Raw genomic sequence first — 19,231 nt, forward strand, 5'->3', positions numbered from 1 at the left:
AGGCATTAACTGGACAGGAGTATCCTGTTTCTTATTTATATTTTAGAATAGTTTAGGGAAAATAAACATTTAATGCATTCTTCCTTAGTGGAGCTGCTTTTCTTTGTAGGAGAATGAATCTTAAAAAGGTTTTAGAGTCCTTATGAAGCACCCAGCTCCTCACGACCTCTATTATTAAAAAAAATACTTTGGGTCAATTTCTGTCCTCATATATGTTTTGAAATTTGTGAGGTTTTATTTGTTTTGTTAGTTTTTTTTTTTTCTTTATTGTTGCTGCCTTTTCTGATCTGGAGTTTTTTAATTGGTGATACAGAAGTGGAAGATGAGGATTTGGCTTAGTTTTCAGGCAGAACAAAGATGAAAACTGTCAATGTCTTAGAATCTACTTAGCATTTTGAAACTCATCCTAGAAATGGAAATCTAAAATTATGCCCTCAATGTCTCATGAGTTTTGATTTCTCTGCTGCCCATCTGACTGGAAACTAGCCTTGCTGATGTAACAACTTAAATTTGATTTTATGGAATTCTTGTGCAGTTCTTGGCATTAAGATTCCTAATTAAAATCAGAATGTATTTGAAATAAAGCGTGTGGAATTGCTTACTTTTTTATTGGTAAATCTTATATGTTTAAGAGTAGGCTGCTAAACCTACAAGATTATTCAGATTTAATTATTCCATCTTGTGTGGTCAGTGAAATAACCTTATAACAGATGCAGAAATCCTGTAATAACCCTATAGATAGTAATTTGTATTTACATATGCAAAATACATTTAATAAATGTCAGAGAAAAGTGGTAAGTGAATGGACACAGCTCTGCTCACTCTACAAGTGCTATTCTATTAATTTGATTGTAAGCATGAAAACAAGTTTATCAAGAGCATACCTTGGCAATGAGTGCTCTGAGTGTGGCAAAGCAATGAGTCAGGTAAGTTGTGCTCTGATCATAGCCAAGAGAATTTACCAGGACCTTCAAAACTCCTCCCAAGAGATTATCTCTGCATTCTGCTGCAAAGCTGGCCTACATAGGAAGGAGAAAAACAATAGCTGTATGAGGTAATTCAGCAATGAACTGGCACACAGGAACTGAAGTTCTGCTCTCCAGCCCATGAGAAATCCAGGAGTTCAGAATCTCTACTAACAGGTTTTCAAGCATGAAGTTTTCTCCACTGTACCTATGAATTCTTTTTCTATTCAACACTATACAAGTTTACAGAAGATCTCAAAATATTTGCACTAAGAAACAAAAGGAAAAATTAATCTTTCTTCCACTTGCTTCTGAGGGAGCAGGGATTGGAACTAAGCCACCTCTACTATTTTTCACCTGAATGATGTTCTCTTGCATATCAAGAATGATCAGGTTAGCTTCAGTAGCCAGGTTTCCGCTGATCAGAGCTTCTTGGTCTAGCTCAGCTTTTGTCCTGCAAAAGGAGTTCTAATTAAAGCAAGCAAAGTGTATCCCAAGAGTTAGATGACTTGCTGTTTAAGGAAAGCCAGAGTACAAATGCATACCATTCTGAATGATCCCATAAGAACAGACAATAACAATAGTGTTCAGAAATGTTTCTTAAAAACTATGGAGTGAAATTAGGAAAGCTGCTATCATAGAAGAGCAGTCACAAAGGGGACTTCTGAAAACTAGGCCTCTAGACAGTTGGGATAAATGCTTTTCTTCCTTAATAGTCATCTGCATAATGGCTACTTAGTATCACATTCAGTTGTTCAGTAAACTATGTTGTAATTTCTGAATGCATTGCCTGTAGCAGGGCACAAAACTCCGAAATGGGGTAATAGATAACTGATCTGACAATTCCCTTAAAAAAAAGTAAAAACAAAAAGTAAAAAGTAGACTAGACCAAAGTGGAAATTGCTTCTGTGCCATAGAAGCATTGTTTAATGTAGGCAATTTATAGAGACTGAGACTGTTGACAAGAAAAGACAGCAGGTCCATACAGCAGAGTTCCGGGACATTTAAGAGAGAACTGAAATAATGATGAAAGACAGGAGATAATGGTGAGGCTACACATATACCTGCTTAGCTGAGACCTAAGAACAAAGTCTGGAACAGAGTTTCTCTGCAGCTGAATAAACATAGAAGCAGCTACTAACAAAACTGCATTTTCACACATCCAGGCCAGAAACGCAAAGAGGCATTTTTCTTTTTCCTAAGCTGCTCAAAAAAGTGCTGTTGCCTGGCTAGAGGCTGCTTTCTAGAGCTTGAGATTAAAGATCCCGTGACTTCGGCCAAAGTTCCTAAGGTGCATATCTGTGGCTGGAGCAACACCCTCACAATCACGCTTCTGAGTGACTTCAAAATGTGTAGCTGCTCTGCTGCATACATTTACCCAAAAATAAAACCAGAGGAGCAAAGAGCCATCCTTTAGTGCACAAACATTATAATTCTGAGAAGAGCTAAGAAACAAAATCAGGGAAGTCATATGGTTAATAATTAAAATGACTCAAAGCAACAAAAAAAAAAGGGACTGCCAAAACTTTAGTGCTATAATAAGGGCAGAAATCCCAATAAGAGTAAGAACTGAGCAAATTTAGTGAACTTTACGGGTGTTTGGGCTATTTTCAGCAACCACTGAGCTTTGATCCACATGCTGAAGGGATCCTCTCTGGCATGACACATATCTTATGACTACTGCTACAATCCCAAAGCATTATGTTCCCTCACTCCTGCTAACAGAGCTTCTCAATATTAATATAGCGTGTCAAACCCAGCTTAGCTGATTTAATGTGGCAAAACATATACCACAGTACTGTATGTACTGTGGAGCAAAGAGCAACACCAAAATAAATGTAGCAAGCCTCCGTGTAGGACTCTTCCACTAACTAATGTTTGCCACTGTTAATAAGAAGCGAAAAATGTGTAGATAGCAATTTAAAATTCTCCTTCTCTCCATTCTTGTGGCCCCTTTGTTGTGTCATAGTAACAGTTGAATATTTCTGCTACAGAGACATTTTATTTTTCTTTCTCTTTGACAAAAGAGGGAAAAGAATGAAACGACTGATTTTTTAATAAAACATCCTAGGGGCAAGAACAAAATGTAAAAACCCCAAGCAGCTTGGTTCTAATAAAAGCAATATGCATTAATTAAATTACTTACTTATCTTGTCTCTCATTTGCCTGCCGCCACTGTGTCTGCTCCTTTCTCCAGCGCAAATTTTCATTTACCCCTGCTGATCTGTCATTCCCTAAGAGCGCAACATGCGTCAGAGAGATTAAAACAAAAGGGGACACCTGAAGACACCAGCTCATCAAAAGAAAGAGATATATTTCTGTAGCAGTCTGTCATAACTAAAACCATTCAATTTACAGGTTCAGGGCTCTAGTAAAAAGATTCATCACTTTTTTTTACTTAGGATTTTTAGAATATTAACTTACTTAATGTCTACAAAAACCTGCACAGATTTTCCATTTATTAAATGAAGCAAACTTTTTTGCTATGAACAATTAGTTTTTAGTGATAGTTTTGATAACATTTCTTCGTTCTTAATTAGATACTAAGATAACTTTTTAGAACATCTTGAAACTTCTTTCTTGGCTTCATATTCTTCACATGAGAGGAACTCGGTCCTAGCTACACCTTGAACAGTTGAAACCTAATGATATTTTCATCCATGCAAAACCAAGAATGGTCTGCAAAGAATGGACTGTGGGTGAAAAGGGGGTGAAATGGACAAGGATGAAAATGGATAAACTGGATAAATGGATAAGTGGATAAAATGTTGTGCACAAACCCAACAAACTCATTTATGTTTACAGACACTTGAGTTCCTCTCAAAAGGTATGGGGGGCAATGGCATGAAGTACCAGCTGGTATTCTGCAGCGCTTCATCATTTCTCCTCTGGCTCCTTCTCCTCTCAGTAAAGCCTCTTCTAATCGAGCTTTCACATCGCGTGACTTCTGGAGTGCTTGGGTGCTAACTTTATCTGAGCTTTGCTTGCCCTGGAAGTAAAGTTAAAGCAATCACCACCAATGCCTCCATTTTTGATCATAAGACCAAATTACATCTCCAGAATGAGATACAACAGGAGAGGCCTGTAGAGGGGGCAGAAAGCAGTGAATTTGATTGACTTATATTTAAAGTCTAATTAATGCTGCAAATGAGGAATGAGGTACAAGATGCACTGCTAATAGAAACAAAGATGTAGTTCTGTGCTACAGAGAAAGAAATTAAAGTTCAGAGAGAAGGTTATTTGGTCCATTTCAGACAGACCCTCTCAGAGAGAAGAGTGCTGACATCAAGTCCTGCTCATAACTAAAGAGTCATCCTTAGTGTCCTATCTAGTACCTACAGGAGCTGTTGGTATAAGTCCCACCAAAAATAGCCCTCAAATACCCAGGTAAAAGAAAATAATTAAACTACTTAGGATACCTTCATAGGACTTCCTCAAAAGTTTCAGCAGCATTTTACTTGAAGGCTATTGTCAGTTAGTCTCAAGTAATTTGTCTACGTTAGATAAGTGCTAATTTAACTATTGTCAACAACAGATTTCCCCCAGACAGCTTTCCGGACAGATTTCCCCCGGAATTTAAAGAAAAAAATTGATCCAAACCAGGACAACAAAACTATGCCTTGTTTCACTTACCTTATACTCAAAGCATGAAACACAAATGAACAGGAGGTCTAAAATCTTGTTAAGTTGCATGGATGGAAGGTCTGCAATCCATTTCTGTATTAGGTTCTGATCAGCATTTTTCATAATCCAGAGGAAACAGATCAAAAGGTTGCGAGTAGTATCAGGACCTAATGTGGCAGTCTGTCTGTAGGGCTATGAACACATAAAGTAAATGTTAATTGAAAGCAGAAAAAGTAGAGGAAGGTCATTTGGGCAAAGTAATCTTATTTAAATTTCATTGGAATCAAATCTCAGGATTGGACTTCAGTAAATTTGACCTCTTCCAGGTGATAGTTATCGTAATTTTGACTGTATGTGTAATTAGTGAAAGGACCAGTGGAATACAAGTAAAAGACTGAGAGAAGCTCCAGTTTGCTACATGCTTGTATAATAATTTCCATATTAAAATGTAGGAAAAAGATTCTGAAATCATTTGCTTCCACCCTGCCATGCAGTTGTGTCAGCCAAAATGCATAGTAGATTAAAAAAACAAAACATAAAAGGAAAGACCATACATAGAGAAAAAGAAACACCTGAATCCTAGATCCATGGATTCAGGTAATACTGGAACTGTAGGGCTGCCACAGTGGCATTTGCTGATCTGGAAATGAGTCTAGATTTGGTTTGGAAATGGAAACAGGCATGTGGGAGAAAAAAAGTGAACAATGTATGGTAAAATAGCAATTAACTAACTAGAAGAGAATAGGAGATGACAGAAGGACTATGAGGGCTCCGTCAGGGTTGGACAAAACAGAAATGCAGTTTCTCTTGACTGTAGCTGTTAGTGGCAAAAAAGGATAAAAGGAGGAAGAAATGAAGATGAAAACAGATAGAAGAAAGGAGATTGGCAGAGCAGTGAACATACCAGTGACACCAGAGGTATTCCAGAGTTCCTGATGTTGAATTGACTCCCTGCAATGGCAAGGGCCACGTTTTGGTTGATTGCACCTGATGACTCTTGTTCTTCTTCTGGGTTTCCTGTGCGTCCCTTTCCACTGCGGGTATCTGAAACTAAATTTGAAATATTCCATTGGAACTTCAGGGGCAATCCAGTTGCTTCTGCTCATGTGTCACAGTCTTCCTTTGGTCTGTGACTGAGCAAAAAAATTGGCACTTCCATCCCTGAGACTGTTTGTCTGGCTGATGTACCAAGCAGTGAAAGAGGCACAGCATTAGCAAGAGGAATTGCAGCCATCTGAGCCATCTGCAAAGTCTGCCAAATTATTCAAACACATAAAAGGTGGTAGCAAGCATGAGATTATCTCTGAAGATCAAAGCCAAGCCAGTACTTTGTAAGACGTGGAACCATCCAGTTCTAGTTAATTTCAGTCAAGAGGATAAGCACAGAAACTAGACATGGATTTGGTAATATTCAACCAAGTATGTAAGTCTGCTAAGAGCTGACAGATCTAGTATTGCCTGCTGATTTAAAGACAAGTTTTATTTCAGGCACCTAACTGCTTCTATTCCCTGCTAGTTCCTGACATCACTTTTAGCAAATGAAGTTATTTATACTAAAGTTTTGTAAAAATCGTGTCTGATTCTGAGCATCCATTTTGTGTTTTGAAAGTTCTGTTTTTCAGAGAAGCTGAGTGATCAGCTGGACCCCATGTGATCACAGCCTCTTGTGACAGATTCTCAAAGGAAGACACTCTAAAACCTAGGCACATTGGTACACCTTGGCTTCTTCATAATAACTTTTTTCATCTATGGTATAAGGATAATACTTAGATGAAAAGAATGGTGTGAGATCTAATTAGCCAATTTATTTATGCATTTATTTATATTTCCATATTATATGTATGTATGTATAGTAAATGCGTTCACCTTACCCAATTGAAAATGGTAAATAGCACTTTCATACTAGTAAGTTTTTTGTTAAGACATTTAAATGTGAAATATTGTCACAATCAGTGACAAAAATGTACTCTTCAAAGTATATACCTTTAATTAATTAATTTTGGTATAATGTTAATAGCAGCAAAAAAGCAATAGAAAAAGAGAATACGATCTAATTTCTATAATTGTGGTGTCACATGATGTCAGTTTCACTATCAATATTTTCACTACTGTTATGTGTATGTAGAGCCAAATATTTCTTGCAGACCTTGCAGGCTTTATTTGGCAGGTCAGAAAACTTCAACTAAGAGATATGCAGGAGCACTTACAGATGTATCTCTGGTCTATCACTTTCTCCTGAAGTGAGGACATTGAAGTTTTTCCTGTCTGTAAAAATCCAGTTTACTTCTAGGTAAAGAAATATTCTCTCTTACTAGATGAATCTCTTATGTTTGATAAATTATTTAGACAAGTCTCTCTTAGGAGTTGAAAAATTCAAAGGCAAAAAGGTCTTACTTGTAAAATCATGGAGTTGTGGTAGAGAATCCAAAATGATACCAACCAAAGGGAGGTAAAGGGCTGCAATTTTAATCTTCACCTCCTTTTTGGAGCAACGTGGGTCTAGGTCATGGGAACTCAGCAGGCTAAGGATAGCACTGACAGCTTTTCTTTGCACCTTGCTAATCCTGTTAACACAGAAACCATCCATAAGTTCTATTCATGGATCATGCACAAATCATTTATAAATCAAAGATATAATAAATAGAAAGGAGGTGAAAGAAACAAATAATAAACACCAGTATGCACTTGATAATCTCTTTCATTCTGAGCAGAGATTCCTGTTCCCTGCAAATGATAGGTATCTTAAATCTCCAAGATAATTTACCAGAATTAGGGCATACATGCCTTTCAAATTTCTTATAAAAATTCATTGTGGTAAAGAGAGATGCTTGAGGAAAATTATCAAGCTCTGGCCAAATTTTAGCTAAACGCTTAAGTTCAGAGAAAGACAGAGGTGTTTTAGAGGGAAGAGCAACTGAAATTTTGTGTTCTCGATTTCTGTATTCAACCAATACTACCACCACAAATAGTATATTTTTATTAATTGAGAGGAACATACTGCAGATAAAACCATGACTGGATCATTCTATGTTACAGAGTGACTCACTGAAAAGCATGGGGGAACCAGGACTGTCCTGGAGTCAAACTATGCCCTTGCCAAGAGTAACAGTGTGACCTGTTCTGAAATCTGCAAATTAGGATACACACCCCTCGCTGTCAGCATCCAGTGCTGCTGCCAATTCAGTGAAAAGTAAGCCAGTCAGGAAGTGCTGCTGACGGTACTCAGCTGAGAGGTCAAACATACCAGTGATTTTCTGGTCCTGGAAACTAGAGCAGGAGCTGGAGTTCTGCGGAAATATATTAGAAGTATTAAAGAATGATCACTGAAATGAATGTTTCTTAAAGAGATCATAGTCACAGTCAATGTAACAAACAGAAAATCTCTACCAGAGGAAAACCACAGACTTTGAAAGTAGACCGGACATTTTGGAGGAAGACATCTGTGTGTGAAGTTAAAAGCTTGCTAGGATGCAATCTCATCCTTTCCGTTCTGTGCAAGCAACTCATTTCACACCTTTTGAGATATAAAATTCCTACCCTGTATTTGTTAGTTTGGACAGGACACAAAGTCAGAATTTTCTCCATTCTTGTTCTTATTGGGCAGCCATTAGCTATCACAGAGAAAGTGCCTCTACATCAAGAGGGACTTAGTGTCAGAAGCTGTTCACTGTGTGTTCTTCAGCATCCATGATGTCTAGTATGAAAGTAAGGTCAAGAAAGACATGTGAACCATGTTTCCTTTTGCCCTGGAACTCCTTGGCTGAGCTTGCTGACAGCTGGCATAATTTAGTCCAGCCTTCAAACTGCTCTAACTTATGGCTGTGACTGATATACAGCCAGCCCAGGAATGGAAAGTTGCTGCTATATATGTGCTGTGAACTTCTTAGCTTCTCCAATCATAGGTGTGTGCCACAGGTCATCTGGAATGTTCTTGTCCCTTGCTCAGGTAAGCATAAGTCTTAGACTCTACTCCCACTGCAGCTAGCAGGTTTTATGAGTCCAAATTTTGTTTTTAATATATATTCTTCAGTATTCCTTCCAATATTTCTGTCAGTGACCTGGGAATAGCCACAGAGCCCAAACACCTGAAGTATCAGTGTACCACACTGTGGTATCTTCCAGTATATTGGGTCAAATGAACCCCACGTCTCTTAGCAGCCCCATATTTTGGATCCATATACTTAGGCCCACTCCCATTCAACCCCAAACAAACAGGCACTGGCTGTACTATGTTTGTATGAAATAATGTCAAAGTGTAGAGCACCCAGTTAAGTGAGTTTGGCATCTCTAAAAAATTTCAAAAGATTTATTCACAAGACCATATTTCTACTGCAAGTCTAACTCAAGTGGGCAGCACTCCTGTGGACAGATCAAAATTACTGCAAGGGTGGTCAGCTAGTGCATTAAATCGTGCAAGGGCCACAAAAGCCTTATTGATTTGTGCAGGTTGCACATTGTAGGTTACTCCTAAAGGAGAAAAGAGCTGATGATGTTGCTTGAAGGAAAGATCAATTAAACTGATGTTGGCCAAGATTTGACTTGCTCGATTAGTTACAAGAACCATGCTGAAATTTTTTTATCCCAATAAACAGAAGAGCCATATTTCTAGCTCTTTGGCATCCAGGATTAGTATTAACCAAATGCACTGTGATGCTTTGTTTTTAGGACCAGGAAAAACTTCAAGAAAATATTATTTACTATTACAAACCTGTGACAACAGATTATTAAGGTATGAGATGTAGCACATCTTAGCATCCAACCAATTCTTTGGCAATGACACTCAAAAAAGAAACCATGAATTTGAACTGCTGTTCATTACTCAGACTGTTTTTCCCATAATTTTTAGCTTCAATTCCATCCCCTTGTCTCCAAGCATTGTGGCAATTATGTAGCATTGCACTGAAATGCTTCAACCCAGTCCTGACCTCTGCAACACCCCTAAGGTGGAAAACAGACATGTGAGCAGCCTTTGATAGGGGGTTTGCCCCATTGTAGAAAACCATCTCCACAGAATGCAGAGGAGAGCACAAGATTGGCAAAATAGTGTGTCGCATGCCAATCAACAATTTCTTTTTTTGATGTGTTTGTGAAGTCTGTGGTCAGGAAGATCATGGGAGGTCCTGACATTAAAAAAGTCTAGAGCTGTGTCAGTATCAGACCAAGTCTGGAAAAATTCCTGGAGAAATGAGATATGATGCAGATTGCTTGGTCTACTCAGGACGCCTAAGTGTTTCCACACAGAAAATCTTAAAGTTCAAATAAAAAGGAGAACACTGTTCAAAAAACCACAGGGAATCATGGACAAAGATATAGCATGATCTGTGCTACTGTGGGGGAGAAACCCAGAAGAAAGAACACCAGAAAAAGAAAGCATGATAATCCTATTTTAAGCAACATGAAGGCTCAACAAAAATTCACTATTCCAGGATATTGAAATTGCAGTGTGTTAGTCATTAACTTAGATAGTGGTACGATCTATTTCCACCTGGGAAGTAAGTTCCATTAGAAGGCAAACACATGGAAAGAAATGCACTGCTTCATGGCATAATTCTCCAAAACAGATATTGAAATACATATTTGTGGTTGTGTAGATGGGATAAGGGTGTGCCTGTAACCTGGCCTTCAGAGCTGTATTCCCTTTAGACCTTGTGTGTCTACCCCAACAGTCATTTTCTGTGAACATGCATGTGCATGTTTCCAGGGGAGCATGTGTCTGTGTCACATTCAGCTTTAACTCCTGAAGATGCAGCTTTGCAGTAGCACTCCTGTAGCCCTTCTTCTTCTGCCCCTTTTTCTCAAGTGGGAAATTTTTCTCCCTGATCCAACAGTGGCTGATTCTAACTTAAGTATTTGAGTACAGAGCAATGTGAGTATTTTTCTACATGTGCTTCATGTGACATTCATGCAATATCTATCTAATGGACAAACACCTGGGAGGACAAGGAGGGAGAGGGAGATGCTGGAGCAGACGCAGATGTCATGAAGAAGAGGTTCAGATTGAGGTAATGCTCATGGCTGCAGAGAATTCTCAGGAACTCAAGTCTCATGGAAATCAGGGTGGAGAGTGAATTCAGCTTGTTTGAAAGCTAGGAAAAACAAACAAAAAAGTGTCAAGTGATGGGCTAGTATTATTTGAATTACTATGTAGTGAAATATCCTGCTCCCGAAAAGGACATAGACACCTAGCCCTGTGTGCATTAAAATGCTCACTGTACCTAGTTTCCATACATTAGCTGCTCTTTGTTTGACAACGATGGTGTCTCTCTCCCTGCTCCCTGGATGGCTTATCATCTTCACAAGAAATAACAAATTGTTTCTTTCTTCTTTTCTCCCAGAACAAAAATATACATTATTTTTGTCTTTTGCACAAGGCAAAAAAGAAAAACAAACTGAACTTTTCTGAGTCTGTGGCAAACTCATAAAATGTCCTGCTAAGCAACACAGGACACTGGTGGTCTCATCATTTCCCTTCTTATCAAAAATGACATCAGTGAAGGAATTTATGGAGACACCTGATGGACCTGCACAAATACAGGTCACAAAACAGAAGGAAAATGCTCCCTGTCAAATACAACAAATAATTCCATAACAACATCCTGCATCATCATTTATTTTTAATTTTCAGAGACTCGTGACGCAAGAAGACAGATGTATTATTTTGAGTGACTCCTTGAAAGCTAAATACTGTCCTCACAGGAGGAGTCAGAAAGTTGATCTGTATTATCTGAAGATCCTACTGCTAAGGGCAGTAAAAAAATAAGGGAAGAAAAATGGTTCCACGTATGTTTTGCAGCAGTGCAAAGTATGACATTTCCAAAAGAGTCTTTACCTCCACTCAATTTTTTTCCTGCAGATCACAAATCAAAAGAGGTTTTAAAATCATTGCATATGCAATAGGAAATAGGAAATTTACCCAGACCTTTAACACAACTCAAAGGATCTTGATGGATAAACTAATCAGACAGAACAAAACATATAAGCCAAATGCAAATCCAATCATGCATGGTGCCTACCTGATTACAGTAATGTTTGATGAGATTAAACACAAATCCTCGATCCATTAAAGAAAGAAGATCATATAAGAAAAATGCCAGGCTGATATTGATTTTTTCTGCTTGTTCACTTTCCTTAAAAAAAGAAAACACTCCAGTTACGATGTATAAAACTTACATAAAGGTGAAAGACGTTTTAGAATCATGAAAAATAGTGCAGGGGTCACCTCCCAGAACCATCTTGGGGAAAATATAGGACAAGATTGTTTCAGTTCTCCAGTTTACATGATCTTGTTAAAATTGCACAGAATCACTTCTGTAAATTATTTCAACTGTTTCACAATGAAATGTCCCTTTGTGGACATTTTGCACCCCTTTGGGCTGACAACAATAAATTTGAGAACTGTTCTGAATTGCCTACTGGCTGCAGTATTGCACATGACTTTTTCCTATTGAACATGATAGAATACTGGTTTAGGAACTTAAAACATATAAAATATTAAGAAAAACCTGGACTGGCTTTGCTGATGGAATGCTAAGTATTTTGTTTAGAATTTTAAGTGTAAGACTGATAGTAACAAAATACAGGTAAGATAAATCTGTGGAGTTCACCATCCAGCAGCTAAGCTCTTGTATGCTTGGAATTGGCTGGATTACCAGAGATACATAGCCTCAAGTAAGAATCACAAAGAACTTCATGTATCCTCTAAAATGAGGCTACAGATACTTCAAACATACCAATTTAAATCATAAACTCTCAGTAGCCTATGTAGTTCACCAAGAGGAATTAGTGAAGATGCCTGAGGGATCTGCACATATTTAATGCTCAAAACTGACAAAGTAGATGACACAGAAAAATATTGCCTGTACTGGCACCTCTGGCTAGTGAGAACAGGTGTGCAGCACCTCAGGGTGGCTACAATTCACTTTTTCATTTTTCAAGCTTTTTGTTGCTGTTTGGGAATATATATTTTCCCTGCAATCTGGAATTTACACAGGAGAAGATTTTTCTATGGTGAAGAAAAACCTGGTTTTCCATTACCTTGTAAGGCAGGCAAGCATATGCCAGACATACCGCTGTAAAAATCCAGGGCAATCTGACATGCTCAACCATGTATTGAAACATCAATTATCACTTCTTGGATTTAAAAATCAGACACATATTGCCTACTACTCTGTACATCTAACCAATGGCCCTAATTCCAAAAACACAACAGTGGAATTTTCACACATGATCAGGTTCTATATGCTCATTCTATCAAAATGAGAATTAAATTAACAGTCCACAAAAAACTGTGTATTTCTTGTGAGGAAGCGATAAATACTAATTTCTTTGCAAAGCCTACAATTCTGTTAAAGCATTTTTATTGTAACAAAGTTTTATATCACAATGTATTTTAAAAAAAAGTCACTGATTGCTTAGGTAAACATTTCTGTGGAAATTATTTCTCTGCATGTGGCTACCAGAGAAGCACATCAGTTGATTGAGCTTCAAGAACAACCTTTTGGTGAACAGTGACAATCCCTTCTGTCATTCTCTGCCCCAATTTGTCTGGTCTTGCCCTTTCCCAGTTTCTGATCCTCAGAGCACTTTGAAGAAGTGGATTATGAAACTGATCTTGTTGAAAAGTGACCTGGCAGGCCAGCTCTCCCGGCTGCTCTGCCCTACCCTGCTGGGCTAGCTGCATTTGGCAGCTCTGGGGCATGAAAACAAGTTGGTTACAACAACTGAACAAACAACAGTGCCTATCTGTGGCCCTAGCTTTTACTACTGACCAGTCCAAAGAGGTATCAAGGATACACACCAACAGTAGCAATGTTAAAATATAAATTACAGTTTGTGATCCTTTCAACTTTATAATCTGTTTTATCAGTGCAATTTGTTAAAAGTAGAAAGAATTTTATGGGACTTAAGGCTTATTTCTGGTCATCAGTTTTCAAGTGCCCAGTGTCTCTTTAAAGAGATCAAGGGTTAGATCACTTTTGGTTGGCCTTTGCAACATTGACAAGGAGCACTGCCTTCCTATGGCATATTCTACTGCTACAGAGAACTCAAATGAGGAATTAAACACAATTCAGTAGGATAGAGGGCAACTGCAAAGGGGGATAAAGGAAGAAGCCCTACTGGGCCTGCAGTCTGATGTGCTGGCTAACACAGCATAAAGAATTACTACAACTGAAAATGGATGACCAGCCTTTCCCGTCAATAGGAAAGGGAATTATCTTCTTGCACACTGCAGCCACACTGAGAAGCAGGCTGAGGAACTGAGCTGAACAAAAACAGTCTGCTAAGAGAGCACAAGGCTGCCTTTTACAGCGCCACAACTCTTGCTTAAGGTGCATGTGAGAATATTGGCCTAATTCTAGCAACACTGCTGATTTTGAAATGAGATTAAATGTAGCTCAGTGTAACACAAGATGAGCAGCAAGGATCCATAGTGCTTATTTCATCCACTTACCTTGGGTGGTTTGACTACAAGTGCAGCAATCTCTGAAGTAATCACACTAACAATAGTGGTAATATCATCTTTGAAACGATCAGAGAACCGGCTTCTTCGTGAATTGTCTTGCTTCTCCATGTTGTGAACATACTGAGCCATACTCTTTATCTACAAAGCAGAAAAAAGAAAACACTAAAAAAATGCCCAGACTGGAGGTAAAATACTGCTTTAAGTTTGTTGGTAAAAGTAAGATTTCCTAATTTCTTTTCCCTGAATTTAATCACTCATTTTCTCAGAGCTGCTGTGATAGATCCTACATGGAAATGACAACAGAGAGTTTAAGACTCAAATACAGACAGACATAGATTCCTATTCATATTCATACAGATGACTATTCTCAGTACCTGGAATCAGAAACACCCTCCCCCAACCCCTTGCATACGGACTTCTAAAATGCTGCTGCTTGCAACTCTAGCCTTTTACAATGACAGACAAGGAGTGACACTTGTGGAATTCTTATTTCTTGACCTAATGTTGCATTACTTACATGCTGATAGTGGAAATCACTATATTTTTTTCCCTGACATGCATCAACGCAGGGCTTTGGAGAACTGTGAGTTTGTGGAGCTTTGTCACTGCTCCCATGATGTAAACAAAATGGAAAAGACAGGAACAGATATTTACCAAAAATGAAGGACTTGGTTGATGAGTGTGTCTCAGTCTTTTGCAAGCTGTCTAGCTTGCAAACTACTGCTCATGTAGTTCATGCAGAACTTTGCCATCACTGCCATAGTGAGGAAGGAGGGTGAATACAAAGAACTCTATTTTGTACTCTCTGTACTTTCATTATTTGAGACTTCTTCTTTATACAGAGCAGAATAACTGAAGAGGTCACCCCCCAGCTGAATCTGTGCCTGGAGCACCTACTACATGCCGCCATTAACCAACTCTAAAATACCACTGTCAACTCTTACCAGGAGCTCAAAGAAGAACCAGGCATACTTGAAGACTGATTCTCTCACCATGCCCGTGCTGACCACCATCTGCAATGCCAGTTCCTCATGGAAATGCTACATAATAAAGACAGACTGTTGGAAAATGGCTTTTAATCAACTCATCTTTAATTTTCAACATCTTCCCTGTGGGAAACTTTTCCATACTGGAGGGTGAGCTGCCAGATGGGGATTTATGGGCATCCTTGCAAGATCAGAAGGCAGATTTCACCAAAATGAATGCTGTTGGCAAACAGACTTTGGGACCCATTTTTCTGTGGATCCAGAACTGTACATAACTGAAGAGGGAAATGCCTTTGGACCATTCTCAGGTCATTGTCTATGTGCACAATAGAGAGAAGTCATGTTTCCCACTCCCTGCTAAGCATTTTTGTTTAGCACATCCATGTTTTTCTGAGAGAAGTTAAAAGTAAGATTGACTTTGTGGTGGAAGAGAAAGACAGAGCAATAAGCACAGCAGACCTGGTACAGACATTTGTAGTTGGAGACAATACGTTTTACAGTGAAATCTGAACACAAGACACACAATCCCAATTATTTAAACTTTTAGGAAATTCAAATCTGGACAACAAAAAGCTTGGTTCTAAAAGCTACAAAAAGGGACAAAGAGAATAATTCTTTACAGAAGAAAGAGGAGGCAAATATTTCTGAATGGAGTTTACTGTAACATGTAAAGACATGTATCCAAAGGTAAACAGCAGTGGAAAACGACAGAGGCTCTAAGACCTCAAGAAAGAGAGCAAAGGGAGGATTTAGACAGGCTGATACCTGTCTAAATCTGGATAGAGAATCTAAAGACTCTGGAACAGAAGCAAAAAAGTTTGAGTAATGTTTACCCACAGATTCAATATCTCATCATTAATTCCTTGTTTGATAAAACTGGTTGATATTTTGCTCTGTTGCTTCCCTCTCCACATTTAGAAGGGCCAATCAGCAGCACTACCTCAGGATGCTCCAGGTTCTGCAAGGAGTTCCCTCATGCATAGCCATAGCCTACCTTTTTATTGGATGGTCTTGTGCTTGCACAAAGCCCTGACATGTCATTTGTTCCTTCAACATAGTAAGACATCCGACTGGAGCTGTGATCCACAGGCTGGGGGACACAGATGGAAGAAATACATAATAGTAAATCCATAACTAACTTAATCTAATTAACAGAGAAGAAATCACCTGCAGTTGGGGTTTCTTTGGGTTTTTTTTAACGTATGCACATAAATTCATCTAAACAGTTCTTCTCTTTCCCTCTTTCCTTCTTCCCATCCCCCTTTCCACTCAAGGCCGAAAACCACCTGACAGCAGCAGCAGCAGCAGCAGGGTGCAAATGCACTGCCATCGTGTGCCCAATGGCAGCACTGCAGCTGTACTAATTTTGTATTAATTTGGAAAAGTGCCTTGAGCTCTGATTTGCTTCCCGCCCCCCCCCCGACACATTAGAGTAAAAGTCATAAAATTCAAACCTGCATTATGAAAAACTGGTATGGATGGATATATATGCGCATATGAACAAATCAAATAAATTGTCAAAGCCTGTGTATCTCACTAGTTCTGATTTAATTAGCTGAAGACCAGTACCTATTCATTTTAGAATGAATGAGGCACATGCTCATTCAACAGAGAAAAGACTTCAAAATATTTCTGAAAAGAACCTACTTGAGAAGCAATATTTTACATATATATAACACTCAAAGAAAAATGAGGGGGGATACAGTTCAGACCTCATCAGATGTATTGTTGTAGAGCTCTGCCAGGACTACAACTAGCAACAGGCTCCTTGCACAGGGGAAAAAAATCCTGCTTTTGCCAGAGGCATAGCTTCCCAGCTCCAGCTGAGTGGCAAACTCGAGGTTTTGATTTCCCCGGACAGCTGCAAACAACAATCCTCATAAAGCTCTGAGATGAGCTGGGATGCTGTAGGTCAGCGAGCACCCAGTGCCAACAGGGAAACAAAATCCTTCCTTTTGGATGGTCTCGACCGTTCTGTCCTGCAAGCCATTGATGGTATATGTAGCAGTGGATGAGAATGCAGAGGAAGGTTGTATTTCACTCTGTGGTTGAATAAAGAATTTGGAAAGACCCAGGTGCAAATTATGCACATGGCATCTGCACTGTAGCTGATATAAAGCTATGGGGCTGCTGTCATATAATTTTCATATAATTACGGTTTGATTTTTTTTGTTTTGTTTTTTTCTTTTTTTTTTTTTTTTAATAGGAAACTATATGATACCAAACAAAAGGAGGAAGAAAGTTCTGTGGCTGTACTGACTTTGTGACTTGGACCAGACCAGGTCACCAGGTGTGAACAGAACTTAAATATCTGGAAAAATAGGAGAGTGAGGCAAGTCAAAAAAAGCAAATGCCTCTGTGAAGTGTCTAAGCCACAAACAAAAGACAAGAGTTCTCACCTCTTGCTCTACAATGGTAAGAGACATCAGAATTTAGCAATGGGATTTAACATGTATTTATGCCAAATCAGATAAACAGAAAATGCTCCTGGTGATATATACAGTTCATTTACAAGGAGCAAATCCAACCCTCAAAGACAAAATCAAGATTATTAGGTTTTGCACCATACCATTCTTCAGATATTTGACATTGTTCTCTTACCTTGGATGATATGATGTTTTTGACCTCCTCATCATTAGCAGCTTGTGTAACAGTGATGTCAGGATTGCTGCAGCTTATCACTCGGCTCTGCAGGAGTTTGCTTCCCACAGACACTGCGGAAGTGCGTCCAAAGGTGTAATAACGCGATTCTGTAGAAATGGCACTGCTGCCTCCACCTGCCACAGCAAGATGCTTGAATTAGGATTAAAGGACATGTATATGAGACAAACATGTATATCAGGTTCAAGCTGGTTTTGCTCAGTGGTGTTATAACATCAGCATTTTGAAAAGAATAAAGCTCCTGAAAAACCTACTACCAGCTGCTTCATTAGCAATCTCCACAGGCATTGAAAGAGATGTTAAAATATTATCCCAGTTAACGGGGTGATTGCACAAGCAGTACCAAAAGATTAATAGGGCTACCTAAGTAGCAGCACTATTACAATAGCTCGTTCTTCCCACCAGCTCTTTTTAATTTGCTGTAGATTAACACAATATTCGCAGGCCTAAACACAAAATACCACTTTCAATACATGATTTAATACCATCTTTGAAGTATCCAAGGAAGCAGGGAGCACTGCCATCAGGAATTTCACTAAATGATACCTAGTTTTCAGTTTCACCACAGACCTTATTTCTCGAGGACAAAAAATGCCCAAGTCTATGTGAGCTCACAGATTTTCACATGTCCCAACATCAGTCTAAATGTGCCTCAAGGGGGATTTAAATTAATATTCAAAAGAGAAAAAGGCCTACATACCTCTAGCTCCCACAGCACAGCTGCTTGTGGTAAATCATTGAACATACACCAATTAATCAAATGAATCCTATAGGCTTTAGGATAATGATTGCAACAGAATACCAGAATGGTTGAGGCTGGAAGGGCCCACTGGAGGCCATCTAGTCCAACCCCTCTGCTCAAGCAGGGTCACCTTGAGTCAGCTGCCTGGGACTACAACCAGGTGGCTTTCTACTATCTCCAATGTGAGAGGCTTGGGCAACCTCAGGACAACTTGTACCAGTGCTCAGTCACCCTCAGAGGAAGTGTTTTCTCATGTTCTCTCTGTTTCAGTGTGTGCCCATTGCCTCTGATCTTGTCGCTGGGTGCCACTGGAAACAGCCAGGCTCTGTCTTTGCACTCTCCTTTCAGCTCTTTGTGTACACTGAAGATTCTCCCCAAGGCTTCTCTTCTTCAGGCTGAAGAGCCCAGCTCTCTCAGCCTTTCTTTGTTGAAGAGACATTCCAGACCCTTTGCTATTTTTGCAGCCCTTGGCCCGCCTCTGTCCAACAAGTTCACACCTCTCTTGTACTGGGAGTTCAGAGACGGACACAGTAATCCAGGTATGGCCTCACCCGGGTTGAGAAGAGGAGAAAGATCACCTGTTTAAACCTGCTGGTCTTACAGTATTTTATCCTCCAATGACAAGTAAAATCTACTTAATGCAAAGTAGATATTGGGTGAGCTCGGCCCAATACCACTTGGCAGTAGGTTACTTTGCATGGAAAGTAATTTATTTATGTACAGGTCAGTAAGAAATTGGCATCTTAAGGCCATTTTAACTTATGAAAGAAATCATTCTAGAAAAAGTTTC

General features: G+C 39.0%; 1 protein-coding gene across 1 annotated transcript in view; it reads right to left on the bottom strand.

The window, feature by feature from the left end:
• Positions 1 to 19,231, bottom strand: part of DOCK8 (dedicator of cytokinesis 8) — a 64,867-nt gene that overhangs the window by 16,824 nt on the left and 28,812 nt on the right. The window contains exons 20-33 of the mRNA XM_066568791.1: positions 17,640 to 17,815; positions 16,033 to 16,128; positions 14,997 to 15,092; positions 14,041 to 14,190; positions 11,603 to 11,716; positions 10,520 to 10,675; positions 7,737 to 7,876; positions 6,984 to 7,153; positions 5,494 to 5,639; positions 4,599 to 4,781; positions 3,819 to 3,954; positions 3,112 to 3,199; positions 1,323 to 1,419; positions 885 to 1,019 (exon numbers count right to left, since the gene is read on the bottom strand). Coding sequence (XP_066424888.1) covers positions 885 to 1,019; positions 1,323 to 1,419; positions 3,112 to 3,199; positions 3,819 to 3,954; positions 4,599 to 4,781; positions 5,494 to 5,639; positions 6,984 to 7,153; positions 7,737 to 7,876; positions 10,520 to 10,675; positions 11,603 to 11,716; positions 14,041 to 14,190; positions 14,997 to 15,092; positions 16,033 to 16,128; positions 17,640 to 17,815 — 1,883 coding nt within the window. The remainder of the gene's footprint in view (positions 1 to 884; positions 1,020 to 1,322; positions 1,420 to 3,111; positions 3,200 to 3,818; positions 3,955 to 4,598; positions 4,782 to 5,493; positions 5,640 to 6,983; positions 7,154 to 7,736; positions 7,877 to 10,519; positions 10,676 to 11,602; positions 11,717 to 14,040; positions 14,191 to 14,996; positions 15,093 to 16,032; positions 16,129 to 17,639; positions 17,816 to 19,231) is intronic.

Source organism: Molothrus aeneus, chromosome Z (assembly GCF_037042795.1).
Source record: "Molothrus aeneus isolate 106 chromosome Z, BPBGC_Maene_1.0, whole genome shotgun sequence".
NCBI classification, from domain to species: Eukaryota; Metazoa; Chordata; class Aves; order Passeriformes; family Icteridae; genus Molothrus; species Molothrus aeneus.